The 18,108-nt window shown below is 47.6% G+C and overlaps 1 protein-coding gene across 16 annotated transcripts in view; it reads left to right on the top strand.

Moving 5' to 3' along the window:
* MICAL3 (microtubule associated monooxygenase, calponin and LIM domain containing 3) overlaps nucleotides 1–18,108 on the top strand; it is a 273,518-nt gene that overhangs the window by 154,025 nt on the left and 101,385 nt on the right. For all 16 annotated transcript variants that reach the window (XM_064362782.1, XM_064362781.1, XM_064362787.1 and 13 more), the window contains exons 2-11: nucleotides 3,430–3,767; nucleotides 5,331–5,538; nucleotides 7,423–7,539; nucleotides 8,162–8,263; nucleotides 9,202–9,357; nucleotides 10,620–10,720; nucleotides 13,189–13,446; nucleotides 13,809–13,924; nucleotides 14,752–14,878; nucleotides 16,267–16,363. In XM_064362782.1, coding sequence (XP_064218852.1) covers nucleotides 3,504–3,767; nucleotides 5,331–5,538; nucleotides 7,423–7,539; nucleotides 8,162–8,263; nucleotides 9,202–9,357; nucleotides 10,620–10,720; nucleotides 13,189–13,446; nucleotides 13,809–13,924; nucleotides 14,752–14,878; nucleotides 16,267–16,363 — 1,546 coding nt within the window. In that variant the 5' untranslated portion in view covers nucleotides 3,430–3,503. The remainder of the gene's footprint in view (nucleotides 1–3,429; nucleotides 3,768–5,330; nucleotides 5,539–7,422; nucleotides 7,540–8,161; nucleotides 8,264–9,201; nucleotides 9,358–10,619; nucleotides 10,721–13,188; nucleotides 13,447–13,808; nucleotides 13,925–14,751; nucleotides 14,879–16,266; nucleotides 16,364–18,108) is intronic.

Here is an 18,108-nt window from a genome sequence, read left to right on the forward strand (position 1 = left end):
AGCGCCATCCTCCACAGCCAAGGTCCCTGCAGGGCTTCTGAGTCAGCAGTCAGCTGCCGTGGACAAAGCATGCAGGCTGGAGTCAGCTGGCGGAGACTCACAGATGCCTGGAAACCTGGCATCACCTCCTCTTCCTCCCCCAACCCCTCAACCCGGTTCCTCACTTCCTCTACCCCTTCCTTGCACACCTTGGCTTTTCAGTTTCTGGGATTTCTGGCACCTTCCTGCCAGGTTTCCTGGTCTCCAGGTTCCTGTGATTATGAACCGTATACAGGGTGGTACAGGACAGGCCAGGAGGAGCATGATCTGGCTGTGACCTTCAGGAATGAGGGAAATGGGGGGCGGTAACAGGAATAGCCCTGCTCCCCGTGGCTTCCCGGCTGTCGTCAGAGCCAGTGAGAATGCTGGGTAAGCCCCTTGCAGAGCGAGACAGGCCCAGCCCAGCAGAGCCACAGAGCAATGCTGTCACACTCTGGAGGAGTTCCGGCTGCAGTCATTGAGCTGCAAAGCAGGAAAAGTGAGGCAGCCCAGGGGAATTCACCTTGTGTCATCTTACCTTGGGTGCTGGCCGCATTGTCGCAGGAGCCAGCCTGCCTCTGTTCATCCGTTGTCACCAGTGCCCTGCAGGTTGAAATCTGTTTGGCCGGGCACTTAATACTTACCTGCTGGTTAGCTCTGCAGCCCTCTGGGAGCTGCGGGTGACACCTGTTAATTTGAAAGTATTTTTCACCAGCAGAAGAATTGGAGACAGTTTTAGTGAAGGTATTTCTATGTAGTGGGATTTCATTTGGAAATCCTCTGTGGTGGTTAGCAGCTCTTTGGAAGTGAATTATTTCCAACCGAGTGGGTTACAACCAACCAAGGGGATGTTAGCTCACATGGAAGAACTCTTCTTGGGAAATAAGTGCCCAAGACTCTTTCAGGAGGGGTGTGAACCAAGGCAGGCATTATGACGGGAAGGATTTTAGAATTATGTGTGTTGCAGGACCTTTAATGGATTGGCTTCAGCGAGAACGTCATGGTTCTGACTGCTCTGAATCCTGGCGAGGAGTTGAACGTGGCTGCTGTTTAGGAACAAAGAAAAGTCATTTTCTTCTTTGACATGAAGTAGAGGTGGTGTATGCAAAGCTCGTTTTTACAGTGTATGCAAAGCTCAGCAAACACTGTGACTGGTGGAGTTGAGGTTCACTGTGAATGCAGGCAGGGCATACAGCGTCGGGGTTGCACAGTGCTGTGTGCTTGTCAAAGAGCAAGTGAGGCCTCAGAAGTCCCCAGAGAGAGCAGGGGGCAGAGGCGCCCGATGCAGAAAATGCTCTGGGACCTTTGTTTCTAGTCATGAGTTGTCAGCTGTCACTGTTTTTCCTGCCTTTGCATAAGTACATCTGCTCTTTCCTGCCCTACAAGCCACCTTTTTTTTTTTTCTTCTGAGATGGAGTCTCTCTCTGTTGCCCAGGCTGGAGTGCAGTGGCGCCGTCTAGGCTCACCGCAACCTCCGCCTCCCGGGTTCAAGTGATTCTCCTCCCTCAGCCTCCTGAGTAGCTGAGACTACAGGCACATGCCACCACACCCAGCTAATTTTTTGTATTTTTAGTAGAGATGTCATTTCACCATGTTGGCCAGGATGGTCTCGATCTCCTTACCTCGTGATCCACCCGCCTCGGCCTCCCAAAGTGCTAGGATTACAGGTGTGAGCCACTGTGCCTGGCCCCCTACAAGCCATCTTTTGACTTTCTAACATTTCTAAGATAAGCTTTGGCTTGTAAGAAAAACAGTAGGTTCTTTTTAGGATCTGTAAAGTGTTTCTCTTGCTGCTACCTGGAATAAAACCTTTATTTTTCTGGGAAACTGAATGTTTAATTCCTGTTAACTCCATTTCTTGCTGGACTCAGCCATGTGGTTACTGGGAGAAGCTATATATGTGGCTGCTGGGAGAAGCTACATATGTTAACAGTGTAGTGGTTTTTTTTTTGTTGTTTAGTTTTGAGACAGGGTCTCACTCTGTCGCCCAGGCTGGAGTGCAGTGACATGATCTCAGCTCACTGCAACCTCTACCTTCTTGTCTCACACACAGGGAAACCGAGGGTTTGTGCGGCAGTGCTTACCCAGGGTTGTGCAGCGGGGTCGTGCAACTGGGGTCTGGCCATGTGGGCTCAGCCCTGTGGCCACACTCTTCTCGTCACCCTGACCCACTCTGTGCTCTCTAGTTTTGTCCTTTGTCCTTTTGCCTCTCACCTCCTAATACAGTTCCAGTGGTAAGGATTCGTCAGATGGGGTGTAAAAACGATTCCGCAGACTCACAGGAGCCCATGGGTGCAGTAGTGCACGTGACACCATCCCCCACCTCCCAGCCTCTGTCCAGCGGACTCACTGGATGCAGGTGTGCGGACATTTCCATAGGTGGAAAGCATAGATATCGTCATTACTGCTGTGCAGTTTGATTCTGGGTGAAAACGGAATGACTATGAAGTCTCCCCATCCTGTACCTTACACAATAGCAGGACTTCAGTTCTTTTCATCCCTGCTGACTTTGACACTCCTGAACTTTCTGCTCCTTAGACTTCTGTGACGCTGCTGGTTGGTTCTCTTCAGACCTCTCCATACTGTTCCTCAACTTTTGAGAGGGCTCGTCTTTCTCTGCCAGCCTCTTGAAGGTAGGGCCTCCTGGACCTCCTCCAGAGCCTGCAGTGCCTCTCCCCATGCACTCTCCTTGTGTGATCTTCCTGCTTTTGTAGGCTTAGCTACTGCCCGTGTGCCAGTGACTCCCAAATCTGGGTCTCCCTGAACTTCACATTCATGCCTGACTGCCCGCTGAGCACCACCACTCAGAGCTCACACACTCAGGTAGGGAAGGGGGCTCGCTGCTCCACTGGCACCGAGGAGTGCTTCTATTTTTAATCCATTGGCCTGATGTCTCCGTTGAATCCGGGGTCTAAGCTGGAAACCTGGAAGTCATCCTTGCCTCTTTGATCCATACGAGTCACTCAGGCCTGCCTGTGTCACTTTCTCATGTCCTACACCTCTTCCCTGCCTGGCTAACATTTATGCTGAGAGACTCAGCTGCCACCATTCAGAGGCTTGTCTTCAGTGGGGACCTCCACTCACCGCCGATAGTGACTTAGATCCTCTTTCTCTGTTTCCCAAATCCCTCATGTCTTCCTCTGCAGTGGCACTTGGTACGGTCTATCAGGACATTCTGTGTCTGTGGCTGCCTTGTCTCCTAGACCGTCAGATCCCTGAGAGCAAGAACCATCCGACTCACCTTTCCAGCCCCAGTGTCTCGTAGTGCCTGGAGGATTGCAGATGTGCAATCCACAATTCTGGATGGATGACTGCGACACTTGGGAACTCTGCTTGGAAGAGTAGTATGTCTCCTGGAGAATGTTTGTAGACAAAGAAATGCTAATCATCTTTTTTCTTTCTTTTTGTCAGATTAACGTGACAGTGTCAGGTGGACCCACAGCCATCCCACCACCCGCTGTGGGGAGTGCTGAGAGTGGGGCAGCATGGAGGAGAGGAAGCATGAGACCATGAACCCAGCTCATGTCCTCTTTGACCGGTTTGTCCAGGCCACCACTTGTAAGGGAACCCTTAAGGCCTTCCAGGAGCTCTGTGACCATCTGGAACTGAAGCCAAAGGACTACCGCTCCTTCTATCACAAGCTCAAGTCCAAGCTTAACTACTGGAAAGCTAAAGCCCTCTGGGCAAAGTTGGACAAACGGGGCAGTCACAAAGACTACAAAAAGGGAAAAGCATGCACTAACACCAAGGTAAGCTTCGGCTCCTGTTGGGCCCTGGGATCACTGGTGAGGATTCACCCAGGTGCTAAAGAGGAGGATTGAGTTAGAGGTAGGCTGAGTGAGAACCAGGCAGAGTCCAGCCGCAACTAGCATAAGAGGTCAGGCTTTGACCCTGTTGAAACTTTGTGGATCTCTTACCTCTTTTTGTTTGACTCCCATGGCCCAGACCCTGTTCTAAGTGTATTTCATGTGTTTATGTATTGAACATTCAAAGTTTCAAGTATTTAAGAATGACCGAAGTCAAGTGGCATGGGAACTTTTTATTTTGCTGAAGCTCTCTTTTGAGCTTACATGTTTCAGAGGATGCAGGTCACCGAGCAGGGGCGTAGCCAAGTCCTGCTGGTATCCTGTCTGAACACAGCTTTGGGATTCTTGGCATGTTATCTTTCCAAACTCATCATTCCATACTCAGTAGCTGGTATTTGCCAACTTAGGATTTGCCACAAGCTTCAGACCTCTTCCCATCCATGTTCCAAAGGTCTGTTTTGATTCATAAGCAAGGACTTTGTAACCAAAGTATTTCTGTTGCTTTCTCTACCGTGTGGAGAAATAGGGTTTCCACGAAGCAGGTAGGCCTAGGCAAAGACTTGAGTTACACACTTGCCTTTGCTGGGGTAGGTGTGAGGAAGCTGATGTGGAGAGATACATTTCCTGCTTCCCTCCTTAGAAAAACACCTAATGTGAGAAGTTTGGAACAAGCTAGCAGGAACACAAATTTGCAGATGACTTCATGGCTATGTTATGTTCTTTCACGGGCTTTAATTTGTGCAACAGGGGATACCTAGAGCCCCACCCCCAGTGGATTTGCATTTGGGTAAATATTCATTAGCAAAATTCAAGAACTGTGAAGGCATGACTTTCGTGAGTGATTACTGGACTCTACTAAGAACAAAACAAAACAAAGCCGAAAGCATTGCACGTCCTCCCTCTGCACACACAGAGCAAACTGCTTAAGATATGTGTCCAGTCTCCCACTTCTCTGGAGTGTGGATTTTCGAGATCATGTCCCTGGACTTTCAGTCTAGATGGGGATTTTGGAACTCTCTTCAGCACATAAAACTTTGGCTCTTGAAAATTGCTTCCTGAGAATCATATGTGTGGTAGACTCATTCCAGGAGGCTTGAGATTGCCTGGCTTGTGTGTGCAGTACTCTGTATCTCTTTGGACAGAAATCTGCTTGATCTAGAAACCTTCCAAAAGGTCCTCTCCTGTTGATGTAAGATTGTATGTGATTTTCATACCATTTGTTGAGATGATGCCACTTAAATATGCTGCAGATCAAGGGCTTTCCAGCCATATGCCAGGCTTGTCTCTAGCACTGACAGTTCCCTCTTCTCCATCGTGATCATTAGCTCTTCTCTTAAGCCGTGGCAGGTCTCTGCCGTGACCTGTGCAGGTGTGAAGGTTTCTTGGGAGTGGGGAGAATAGCCCTATTTTGGGGGCTTTAGGGAGTGATGATTATACAATTATGAGGCTTCTCTAGAATTGTTTCTTGAAAGTGCTGCCTTCCCTGAAAGCAGCTGTGTTTTTCAGTGTCTCATCATTGGGGCTGGCCCCTGTGGTCTCCGCACAGCCATCGACTTATCCTTACTGGGGGCCAAGGTGGTTGTTATTGAGAAACGAGACGCCTTCTCCCGCAACAACGTCTTACATCTCTGGCCATTCACCATACATGATCTTCGAGGTCTGGGTGCCAAGAAGTTCTATGGCAAGTTCTGTGCCGGAGCCATCGACCACATCAGTAAGTAAAACTAGCTCTCCTGGAGCATTCCACCCTACCCCTCACACACTGGTTCAGTAGAAAGACAGGTGGATTCGCTGAGGAATTCAAACACCACCCAGTTTCTTCTAATCTCATTCCTGTCTTTCTTGTAGTAAGTGGACTCACCTTGAAGTAAAAACACCTGCTATGCTGCGGTCCTGTAGTTTAGGACTCTTCACTGTGAGTGTATCGATAACCTGTGAAATGTGGAGTTTGGTTGGAGAATTTCTAAGTTAGGTCTTGGACTCTTCCTGAGTTCTTGCAGTTTGTGGGATGGGCACTGGGGAAACAATGACAGTTTGGGCCTGGACGCTCCGGTGGTTCCTCTTGCAGTGGCAGAAGTACACAGGCATGCGGCTGTCTGTGCTGTGACCTGATACATGCTCTACTACTGTAAGAACAAAGTGCTGTGGGGACACAGTACTGGGGGAAGCCACACTTGCAGAAGCAGCAGAGCCCTGGCCTGGCCATTAGTGGCAGGGAAATAATGGCATTCCTCTGGTTAGGTGGTTCTGGTGCAGTATGCACGCTCTTGCTGTACTTTTGTCACCTCCAAGCTCAGACTGGGCCTGTGCTTTTCTGAGATCCTACAGGGTATAAATACAAGTTAATGCAATCAGTGGTGTTTCACTGTAAGCGGCCCACCAGAAAAGCAATTCAGAACAGACAGTGTGCATTATGAAACTGAAGGCTTTTTATTGATTATCATTAATGCTTTCAGGAAAGCTTTATCAAGGAGCCTTTGTTCTGAGCTTCTCCAGATGTGTCCTGTAAACACATTCAGTCATGGAACCGTTTGCTCTTTGCAGCAGCTGTGCCAATTTATCAGACGCTGGCTGACAGTGACCACATTCCACTGGTAGAGGAAGTGTGCTGCCCATCTGTTGGCTATAGTTTGTAAAGCATCTTGGAACCCACAGTTGTCTGCAAAAATTCTGTGTTAGCGCAGAGTTTAACAAGTCTTTGGGAGTGGGACTCAGAAGGGTGGTGGCTGTGGTAAACTGGGGAGAACAAGATGACTTGAGGAAGATTTGCATTGCTCCTGGCAGATTAGTCACAGGTGCCAGGTAAGTTTGGTTTTAAGAGAGAACCGAGGGTCATTAACTCAGTGGATCTGTCTGCCTTATTTGTGGCAAGATTCATCTTGGGCTTGAAAGGGTCTTCTACCAGGGCCTAGATCTTTATCACTGCACCTTTAGTCCCTGCCGTGTCTGGTGCCTGCAGGTGCTTATGGACATCAAGTAAATCACTTGGTCTCACTGTGAAAGTGAGCAAGATTGTCAGTCATTCTGGCCTCAGTTTCCACAGCTGTAGACCAGGAGTTGCGGGGAATGGTAAGAGGATCTGGTTGGATTGCAATTTCCCTTCCTTACCTTATAAGAATGTGTGCTGATCAACCAGAGAATGGGCTGAAAGAGAGATGCCCACGGGCAGGGAGGTCATGCAGCAGCTCTGCATCTGACTGTGGACTGCACCCTGCAGGTGCACACCTGCCTCGTAATCCAGCAGGATCGGAGATGCCGCCAATATGGCGGCCCTGAATTGGGAGGAAATGGAAAAGGGTCTCCTGTCCGCCACAATCCCATGTTGTCTCCAGGCTTTTGATTGTTTAAAACACTGAACCCAAGAGGTGGGAGTGGCCTGCGTGTTGCTCTAGAACCTCTCTTCCACTGGGTTATATTTGCCTTTAAGAAAGGAAGTAAGAGTTACAGAACGTGGCTTTGGAAACGTCTCCTGCTACAGCAGGCTTTGGGAATCTGAATGAAGGGTGCATAGGTGGCAGGGTGGGAGCCTGAGCTGTGACACAGATGGGTACCACCTTCTCCGTGTGTTCCCACCAACGTCATCTCTGTATTCTCCCAGGTATCCGTCAGCTCCAACTGATACTTTTGAAAGTAGCCTTGATCCTAGGCATTGAAATCCATGTCAGTGTGGAATTCCAAGGACTTATCCAGCCTCCTGAGGACCAGGAGAATGAACGTAAGTCAGACTGGAGGAGTGAGGAAGGTGTGAGAGGGTTTTGATGGGTGAGGAAGATGAGATTGGGCGAGCAAATCAAAGGCCCTCGTGGGCTGGGCCGTTGGGGACTGGGTCTGCAGCCTTAGAGATCGCAGGCACACGTGGTGGGAAGGGCCTCGTGGGCCCTCTGCAAGGCCTCTTTCCTTCTGTGGTTTGTCCCCACTGCTTTTTCTAGATGAGAGTCTCACTCTGTCGCCCAGCCTGGAGTGCAGTGGCTCAAAGTCAGCTCATTGTGACCTCTGAGCAATTCTCCTGCCTCGGTCTCCAGAGTAGCTGGGATTACAGGCATGTTTCACCATGCCAGGCTAATTTTTGTATATTTATTAGAGACAGGGTTTCACCATGCTGGCCAGGCTGGTCTCTTGTAACTCCTGGCATCAAGTAATCTGCCAGCCTCTGCCTCCCAAAGTGCTGGGATTATAGGCATGAGCCTCCACACCCGGCCTCTGTCCCCGCTGTTTCTACATGTAGTGTTTTTGGCCCAGGGTTTTGTGCAGTCCACGTGACTGGGTATCTAGAGACAGTCCTGGCTGTGAATGTGGTCTGGGTGGTGACCTCAATTTATTTTTTTTTTGGTTCACAGGGATAGGCTGGCGGGCACTGGTGCACCCTAAAACTCATCCTGTGTCAGAGTATGAATTTGAAGTGATTATCGGTGGGGATGGTCGGAGGAACACTTTGGAAGGTATTGGTCTGTGCTCCTCTGCCTGGCTCATAGCAGAGGGAAAGCTGATGCTATCCTACCCCTGGGGTGAGACTGTGTGTGACCAGTGTCTACTCTTTTGAGAGTGTGAACATGTGCTTCCTGCCCTGATGGAATGGCAGGTCCCGTCTTCCTCTAGCCAGCCAGCACTTGGGCTGCTGATTTTATTTTTATTTTATATTTTATTTTATTTTAATTTTATTTTATTTTTGAGAAGGGTCTTGTTTTATCGTCCAGGCTGGAGCGCAGTGGCATGATAATGCTCACTGCAGCCTCGATCTCCCTGGGCTCAAGCAATCCTCCCATCATAGCCTCCTGAGTGGCTGGGACTCCAGGCACATGCCACCATACCCAGCTAATTTTTGTATTTTTTGTAGAGATTGGGCTTTCTCCATGTTGCCTAAGCTGGTCTCGAGCTCCTTGGCTGAAGCAGTCTCCTTGCCTTAGCCTCTCAAAGTGTTGAGATCACAGGCGTGGGCCACCTCACCTGGCCCGGGCTGCTGCTTACAGGGCACTCCTGCTGGGACACGAGGAGACGAGCCATACTTTGAGTGGTTGGCATTTGTGGGGCTTAATCTACATATTAATAGGCAGGTGCTACACACATACACACGCGCGCATGCCCGCACAAACCCCTTTTTTTAAGAGGACTCCACAGTACTGAGTAATATTCTGGTCAGTCAGATTTCAAATAGTTTGTTAGTGGTTTGTTAATGGAGACTTTGACTTCTTTCCCGAATTTTCATATTCTTGGGTAGGTAAATACCTTATTTTCATCTGCAGAAGAGCTGCCCTAACTTTACCATCAGTTCTCATCCCTGACTTTCCCTGATGTCTTTATCAGCACCCCCACTTTGATTTGAAGTGATCTTGCTTCTCTAACCAACGATTATCACCTCTGAAAATTTCTTCCCCTCCAGGGTTTCGTCGGAAAGAATTCCGTGGTAAACTGGCCATCGCCATCACAGCAAATTTTATCAACCGAAATACAACAGCAGAGGCCAAAGTGGAAGAAATCAGTGGTGTGGCTTTTATATTCAACCAGAAATTCTTCCAGGAACTGAGAGAAGCCACAGGTTTGTGTTGATGTCTCCAGAGCCCTAGGATAAAGGTTTAAATAGCCCTGGTGACTTTTTCTTGGGGGTTTGGTGGGGTGAGTGGCTGTGGGTGTCACTCCTGCACTGTCTGCCCCTCTGCTGTCTTCACTCCTGTCCCTTGTTCCTGGCATAATGCTTCCTGCAGAACATGTCTCCTCCTCTTGTATTCTTAACCTCTCTGCAGTGACTGGGCTGCTCTGGGTTTTGTTTATTGTTTGAGACAGGGTCTCACTCTGTTGCACAGGCTGGAGTTCAGTGGCGCGATCTCGGCTCACTGCAGCCTCAAGCTCCTGGGCTCAACCGATCCTCCCATCTCAGCCTCCTGAGTAGCTGGGAATATAGGCGGGCGCCACCATGCCCTTCTAATTTTTAGTATTTTTTGTAGAGACAGAGTTTCACCATGTTGCCCAGGCTGCTCCCAAACTCCTGGCTCCACTCGCCTCAGCCTCCCAAAGTGCTGGGATTACAAGCATGAACCACTGCACCCAGCCTGGGTTTTGTTTTTATTTGTTTTAAGGCATTCATTCTGCCTCCCAATGCCTGCCCTATGTTGTGATGCTGAGTCGTGGTGTTTGGTGTAGCTGCTGGCCAGTGGCTCCCTGGTTTGGTTGGGAAGCTGACTTTAGGCCTTTAAGTATGTAGGCTTCTTCCTGAGTTCCAGCTCAGGCTTGAAGGCAAACCATGTGTCATATAGCAGTGAAATTGTTGTATGATAGGTTTTGAATAGCTCAACTTAGATATTTTGCTAAATATGCCTTCATTCTCTTGTTTTCCAGATTTCTTTCCATTACATCTATTTTTTAAATAATTGAATTAGAAAGTCAGTAGTTCACTCTGCTTCCAGGCATCACGTTGTCTATCCTGTTCTTAAGAACTTAGGAGATTCCTCCAGCTTCCTTGATGACTGTCCCAAGAGGCTTAACCCGGTAACTAATCCAAGCCCTCTTTAGAGGTTAGCCTCTTTTTTTTTTTTTTTGGTTTTTTTTTATTTTTTTCCCCCTGTCCCTACAGTTCTGTTTACTATCAGTCATTGTTTTTAGGATCATTTGGGGTGTTGAGTGAACACAGAGAAACAAAGCTCCCTTTATTTCTATGAACTGATGATGCAGAAAATGAGAGTCTGGGCTTAGACACCTTTCCCTGCCTGGAGTCTCACGGCTCTTATCTGCCCTTTCAGGCTGCCCTGATGCACCTTCATCTCAGCAAACTCTTACATGCACACGTTTGTCTTCTGGCCCCAGGTATTGACTTGGAGAACATCGTTTACTACAAAGATGACACACACTATTTCGTTATGACAGCCAAAAAGCAGAGTTTACTGGACAAAGGAGTGATACTGCATGTAAGCCACGGATTTCCTTCAAAACTCTTTCTTGTTGAAGTGGTTAATATCACCAAGAGAAAGAATTGATTGTCTGATGGGTTTTTCCTGCAAGGGAATGAAAATGAGCACTGAATTCATCTTCTGGTAACCCGTGATGTTTTCTAGTTTAGCGTGAACAACTCTTATTATAGCTAGTTTCAAATGTAAATAAAAATGGGGGGAGAGTAGTGTGATGAACCCTCACGTGCCCACTATGCAGCTTTAACTGTTCTCCACACATGGCCAGTGTTCTGTGAGTAATATTCCAGTGCACTCCTCCGTCACCGTTGGATTCTTGCAAAGCAAGTTTCAGACAGCGTTTCATGCATAAATATTCAGTTCAATTTTAGGTGATTTGGTTTGTGGTTATTGTGAATTCCGTATATGACTGATTATTGGTTGGTTAAAGAGTTATCTTTTGGAAGGGGGAGTGGTAGAGGGAAGGGAGTATGACCGAGAACCAATAATTGGTGTTTATGGGAGCCTGATGAGGGTTCTGGTGTCACTGAAGATACAGTTTTCAGAGGTCAAGGCAGTACTGACACGATCAGGCTACACTTAAGCCTCCTTATGACCATAGAACAGGTCTGAGCATCCATCCTAGCCAGGTCCAGCTCAGCCTGTTTCTAGGTGACTGCATGGCATGCCCTGAAATAATGGTTTGAAATGTGAAGTCAGAAAACCACTGGGTGAATGGTCCCTGAAGGAGAGTTTTTTACGTCTTACTTAGTCTCACTGGTCTCAACATGAGAATCATGTCCCCATGCGATGAGAGGAACAGAAGCAGAGGCACTAATTGTGCTGATTCAGGCCTGTGCAATTCCCACAAGAGACTCACAGCTGAATTTCAGGGAGTCCTTTGTCTTTGCAGCATGATACAAATGCAGTCTCTTTAGTCTGAGCTACAATAATACCTTATCCAACAGCAGAGAGAGGAGTGAGCTGCCGAGCATGTGCCTGCGGCACAGAGCCCCCGACTTTGTACCCAGGAACCTCCCATGTGTTTCTCAGCACAGCCATCCTGTATGCCTGCAGGGAGAAACAGAACAAAGCCGTTTATACAGTCCGCTCTCCCAAAAGCATAAGCAAGACATATTTGGTTAGATGCTTTCTAAAACTGCTTTGCTGGTTATCTGGAACTACATCAGGGTTACATTGCTGTCAGTAAGAAATAACCAGTGAGGCAGTTTGCATGCCTTGGGACTAGGTGAAGACCTGAATCTGCCACCTAGGCCCAGCTGTGGTCATCGGTCAACATTAGATAGGAGCAGTCTAGAATGCAAGACCTGGTTTACTTTTCCTAGAGGGCAGGGGCCATACCTTCAGTGTGTGCTGTTAAACACTAGACCCATGTGGCTGCTTTCTTAGTGTTGAACAAACAGTATTTCTAGGACCAACCTGAGTGTTTGTGTTTGGCTTTAACATCTTGTAGTGGTAGCTGAAAGGACCATCAGGGCCACTTAGAAACCATAGGCCCCACTTTCAGAGAGTCAAGACTTGACTCAGTGTGCCAGGAACCTCCAAAACAGAAAAGGAGCTTTTCAGTCCTTTGTTCTTCTTTGTTTGTGGGTTTCTGTGGAGGCTTTCAGAGTCTTATGTACTATTTTGAAAACCCCTGTTCCGTTTTCAGCATATTCCTTCCCAGCCTCCTGGACTACTATTGCTCCCACCTCCCTGCCTTTTTGGCACTCAAGCATTTTTGGGTTCTTCCTTCGGGTGTCATGAGTTATGCAAGGCTGAGTGTTTCATGTGGTCCCATTTGACAAAAACCATTTACTACCCAGAAGATAATGATTGCTGATTAAAAAAAAAAAAAAACTATAAAATGCCCTTTCAGCTCACAAAGTACTGTCACGTAACTTATTTTATGTGACATTCAACAACCCTGAGGCAGATTGGATAAAATCAAAGGAGTAGTTACTGCTCCAAGCAAATGGAAAAGCCACAGCTGTGTGTTTAGATAGCAAGGCCTGTGTTATTTGGGAATAATCCACCACAACTCCTCTTTTTTTTTGAGACAGAGTCTCACTTTGTCACCTAGGCTGGAGTCCAGTGGCACGATCTCAGCTCACTGCAACCTCCGCCTCCCAGGCTCAAGCAATTCTCTTGTCTCAGCTTCCTGAGTAGCTGGGATTACAGGCACATGCCACCATGCCTGGCTAATTTTTGTATTTTTAGTAAAGATGGGGTTTTACCATGTTGGCCAGGCTGTTCTTGAACTCCTGTCCTCAAATGATCTACCTGCCTCAGCCTCCCAAAGTGCTGGGGTGACAGGTGTGAGCCATTGTGCCTGGCTGCTCACCGCTGCCCCCCACCTTTTAATGGTATAAAAGCTTTGGTTGTGGAATGTAGAGTCACTAGGGGGAAGGAGAAGCTGTGACCCCAGAAACATGGTTCTGGCCGAGTGCCAGGGCATCTCCATCCTCACCCTCTTTCTTTGGAGACAGGACTACGCCGACACAGAGCTCCTGCTTTCCCGGGAGAATGTGGACCAGGAGGCTCTGCTCAGCTATGCCAGGGAGGCGGCAGACTTCTCCACCCAGCAGCAGCTGCCCTCTCTGGATTTTGCCATCAATCACTATGGGCAGCCCGATGTGGCCATGTTTGACTTCACTTGTATGTATGCCTCTGAGAACGCTGCCTTGGTCCGGGAGCAGAACGGACACCAGTTACTAGTGGCTCTGGTCGGAGACAGCCTCCTAGAGGTGAGTGCTAAGCATGGCAGCGCTCTGTGGTGGGGGCAGGAATAATTAGGAGTGAATCTGGGCATCATGGGTCTTGGAATGAGCGTCTACCACATTGTACAGCACAGGTAAACTCCCTGCAGGAGTCACACCAGGAAGGTGGGAGGGCTACAGGCTTCTGGGAGCCCAGGCCTATGAAGTATGAATGGGAATTCTGCAGCTTTTTTGACTTGCTCCCTACCAATCTGGGAGGCAGAGCAGTTTGTTATTGAAACAGTTGCCAAATAATACTGTTAACAGCAAACTCTTTGTTCCTTAGTTTATTTTTCCTGTTTTGAAAGGTGTTTTCTTTTTTAATTATTTGTTTTATGTCTTATTTACAGCCTTTCTGGCCCATGGGAACAGGAATAGCCCGGGGTTTTCTAGCTGCTATGGACTCTGCCTGGATGGTCCGAAGTTGGTCTCTAGGAACAAGCCCTTTGGAAGTGCTGGCGGAGAGGTAATGGGAAGCAACCTGGGGTTCCTTTCAGGAGAAAACTGAGGAAGGAGGGTTTACTCTTTAGGTAGAGTGCACATTCTTCCTTCTTCTCTCTCTGCTTTCTTAATTAAAGATGTTTTCATGTTGAAAAGAGAAAAGGCAAGATAGGATTTCATAAAATTGTAGAAACCTAAAGATGAGTCTCCTGGAGTAAGTCTTCTCTTACTCCTTTGAAGTTAAATTTCTTATTGAGAGAGAAGAATTTAAAAGTAGCTTTGAAGTCAGAAGAAAATGCCAAACTGCTTATAAATGTTTCTCAAACCCCTAAATGGGATATTTTGAAGCAGATTTTTGCAAATGTAATAAAAATTCTAGGATTTGCTTTCTGATAAAGAACTAATACCTTGACCAGAAGAATCAGAGAGACAGGATTGCCTGGATGAAATTGGGAGTTGATATCATTTTATTCTGTCTTTTATTAAGGCATTCTGACTAAATATGGTGGCAGTTCATTTCTGTATTGATTTTTTAATTGAAGTAAATATTGGTATGCTTGAAAAAATAAAAGAGTGAATGTGTTGCCTTTTTGAGTTGGAGGCGGCGTCCGTGAGCGCTGACTTTGTCAGGCCTGCTGGCTCTCCTAGGCTCCTACCCCATCGGTACCCGTGGAATCACTGGGAGTGGGTCTGGGAAGCGGGGGCTGATGTGGGGCTCGAGAAGACTGGTCAAGGATGAGGATTTGTCAGGCATGTCAGGTAACTACTGGGCTGTCAGGAGCCACCAGGAAAAGAGAGGGAAATGTTCACGGTGCTGGTCACGGCTCTGAGTGTACTGTTGTGTTACTGCAGGGAGAGTATTTATAGATTGCTGCCTCAGACTACCCCTGAGAATGTGAGTAAGAACTTCAGCCAATATAGTATTGACCCAGTCACTCGGTATCCCAATATCAACGTCAACTTCCTCCGGCCAAGCCAGGTGAGACCCTTCTTGTCCGTCTTTACATCTGGGCCCATCTGCAGAACTGATCGGAACTCTGATCTGTTGAAATGCATGCAGCTATTAATACCACACATACAAGAATACTTTTTTAGTAATTTAGGTAGATGTCTCTCTGAATTGGTAGAAGTAGATATTATTTTCCATCAACAGATTGAGAGCTAGGTCATAGGCTTGTTGACTTACAGAAAAGCAAACGTGATAAAAATGGTGGGCCCAGGATTTTATGCCGTGTTTCCTAATTCGGATTCTTACTGTAGGGAAGAGCACTTGCCCCATAATGAGGAGAGGGAGCTTCTGATCACCTGTGACTTGCTTTCTCTGAACCTCAATTTCTTTACCTGAAAAACGGGAATAATAATCCTGACTACTCATAGGATCATTGTGAGGGCAAAAGAGATATCATTCACTTGAAAGAACTTCTTCTAGTTTTTTTTTTTTTTTGAGTTGGAGTCTTGCTCTGCTGCCCTGGCTGGAGTGCAGTGGTGTGATCTCAGCTCACTGCAGCCTCCACTTTCCAGGTTCAAGGGATTCTCCTGCCTCAGCCTCCCGAGTAGCTGGGATTATAGGCATGTGCCACCATGCCCGGCTAATTTTTTGTATTTTTACTAGAGACGGGGTTTCACCACATTGTCCAGGCTGGTCTTGAACTCCTGACCTCGTGATCTGCCCACCTCGGCCTCCCAGAGTGCTGGGATTACAGGTGTGAGCCTCCACACCCAGCCTTCAGTGTAATTTTCTAGTCACCTTCTACTTGAAGTTTATACCTTTAGGCCTTCTGTTAAGAGGCAGCATTAATAGTTTAGCCGAGACTCTTAGAGGGACCTCCATGGCCAAGTAACTAATTTTTTTTTTTGAGACAAGGTCCTACTTTGTTGCCCAGGCTCTCTGGGGTGCGGTGGCACAATCTCGGCTCACTGCAGCCTTGACTTCCTGAGCTCAAGTGATTCTTCCACCTCAGCCTCCCATGTAGCGGGGACTACAGGCGTGCACTACCATGCCCAGCTGATTTTTAAATATTTTGTAGAGATGAGGTCTCCCTGTGTTTCCTACACTGATCTTGAACTCCTGGCCTTAAGCAATCCACTGGCCTCAGCCTCCCAAAGTATGGGGATTATAGGCATGAGCCACTGCACCCAGCCCTGTGTAGCTAATTTTTAGCACAAGATCCCACAGTTAATATGTATGTGTTTTTCTGTAACCTCACTTTATTTTATAAAGGATTTAAAGGTCATCATCATAACTTCAGTCTGAACTTTGCCCAAGCTTGTATCCCAGTCTTTCCTTTCATCCATTCTGCTCCTAGGTAGGAATTTGTTACTTGATATTTGGTTTTCCGTCTGTTTGACTTTGTAAATTTCTGCCAGGTACGCCATTTGTATGATACTGGCGAAACAAAAGATATTCACCTGGAAATGGAGAGCCTGGTGAATTCCCGAACTACTCCCAAATTGACTCGCAATGGTGAGTTCTGGTGGTGGCTTTTTAAAATGCAGCAGACCCTTCAGAGAGGCCTGTATTCATTCACCGAGCCGTAAAGTTCAGTCTCAGGCAGTGGCTCTCAACCAGGGGTGATTTTGCCCTCCAGGGGTTTCTTGTTAGTGTCTGGGAACATTTTTGATTATCATGATTGGGAGTGGGTACTACTGACCTCTAGCCAGGGACGTTGCTAAACATCCTGCAGTGCACAAGACAGGTCCACACCACACAGAATTACCTTGGCCTGAGGTGTTATAAGAGCATAGAGAGAAACCAGATACAGATACTGGGCAAAGGGGAGAGAGGGAGAGTGTGAGAGCTGTTTTGATAGAAGACTTTATGGAAGAGGTGGTGGCACTTCAGCTGGGTTCTGCAGCACTGCCTGGATTCAGTGACAGGTGAAGGTCACTCCAGATTTTGTATGTATTAAAGGCCCTGAAGACTTTTCTGAAAGAGAATGACGTGAGCACACCTGGTTAGCCACACATGAGAGGGGATGGAGGAGGGAAGTGCCAGAGGCAGGGAGACCAGGTGGAAAGACATCGCCATCGTCAGGCTGAAGGTGACAAAGGCCCAGATCTGGCCTTGATGCTGGGGGTGAAGAAGGGAGGAGGTAGCGGAGAAGACCTCAGACTTTGGGTCAGGTGCCGCTGGGTCCCAGGCCAAGCTTTGCCGTTAGTGAATGGTGCGGCCTTGAAGAGGTGATTGAACAGCTCTGAACTTCCTTGTCTGTGAAGTAGAGGCAGCAGTGTGTCCCTCACTTTGTGATCATGAGTGCCAGGCCCAGAGTGGACAGTCATTGCCGTTGTCGGTTATGCGAGAGAGAATGGTGAGGAGGTGGACTCGATGGGCAGGGGCAGTTGATCGCCTCGTGGGGCAAGAGGTCGGTGTTGTAGATGGTGCTACATCAGTGTAGGCAAGGCAGAGGGAGGGCTGAGAGGGATGAGAGGTTTGAGTCGTTTGGACGTCATGAACTCGACGTGCCATTGGGATGCCAGGGTGGATGTGAGAACCAGCAGGCAGTTGAAAACAGTTGCCTTTTTCTCCAATGGAGCGCCTTCTCTTTGAAAGCAGAGAGTGTATCTTTATTCACTGTTTTTATTTTAGCGCCTGCAATATTGAAGTTGCCCATACATATTGTGTGGTTGGATATACAGACCTGGGAGACAGATCTGTGTAAAAGCTCTTTTCTGAGCCAAGAGATGGCACCAGAAAGTGGATCTGTGTGTTATGTAGAATACATTTTCATGGTGAAAAACCTAAATGAAACGGGATTTTCGTGATACTCAGTTTTTATCTCATGTTCACAAATTACTAAATGACTTAGTACAAACTTCAATTTCCTTCGGTAAGGGAATAGACTTTCTTAGACATAAATAGTTCACAGGTTCTCGCACCTGTAATCATAGCACTTTGGGAGGCCAAGTCGGGCGGATCACCTGAGGTCAGGAGTTCGAAACCACTCTGACCAACATGGTGAAACCTCTGTCTCTACTAAAAATACAAAAAATTAGCCAGACATGGTGGTGCATGCCTGTTATCCCCACTACTCTGGAGGCTGAGGCAGGAGAATTGCTTGAACCGGGAAGTGGAGGTTGCAGTGAGCCAAGATTGCACTATAGCACTCCAGCCTGGGCAATAAGAGCAAAACTCCATCTCAAAAAAGAAACACATTTCAGTGAACTGTAAAGCATCCTAGCACATGTGTTTGCCTGTTCAGTTTTTAGGGT

The sequence above is a fragment of the Aotus nancymaae genome, unplaced genomic scaffold (assembly GCF_030222135.1).
Source record: "Aotus nancymaae isolate 86718 unplaced genomic scaffold, 86718_ANA_hifiasm-v0.15.2.pri h1tg000049l, whole genome shotgun sequence".
In the NCBI taxonomy this organism is placed as follows: domain Eukaryota; kingdom Metazoa; phylum Chordata; class Mammalia; order Primates; family Aotidae; genus Aotus; species Aotus nancymaae.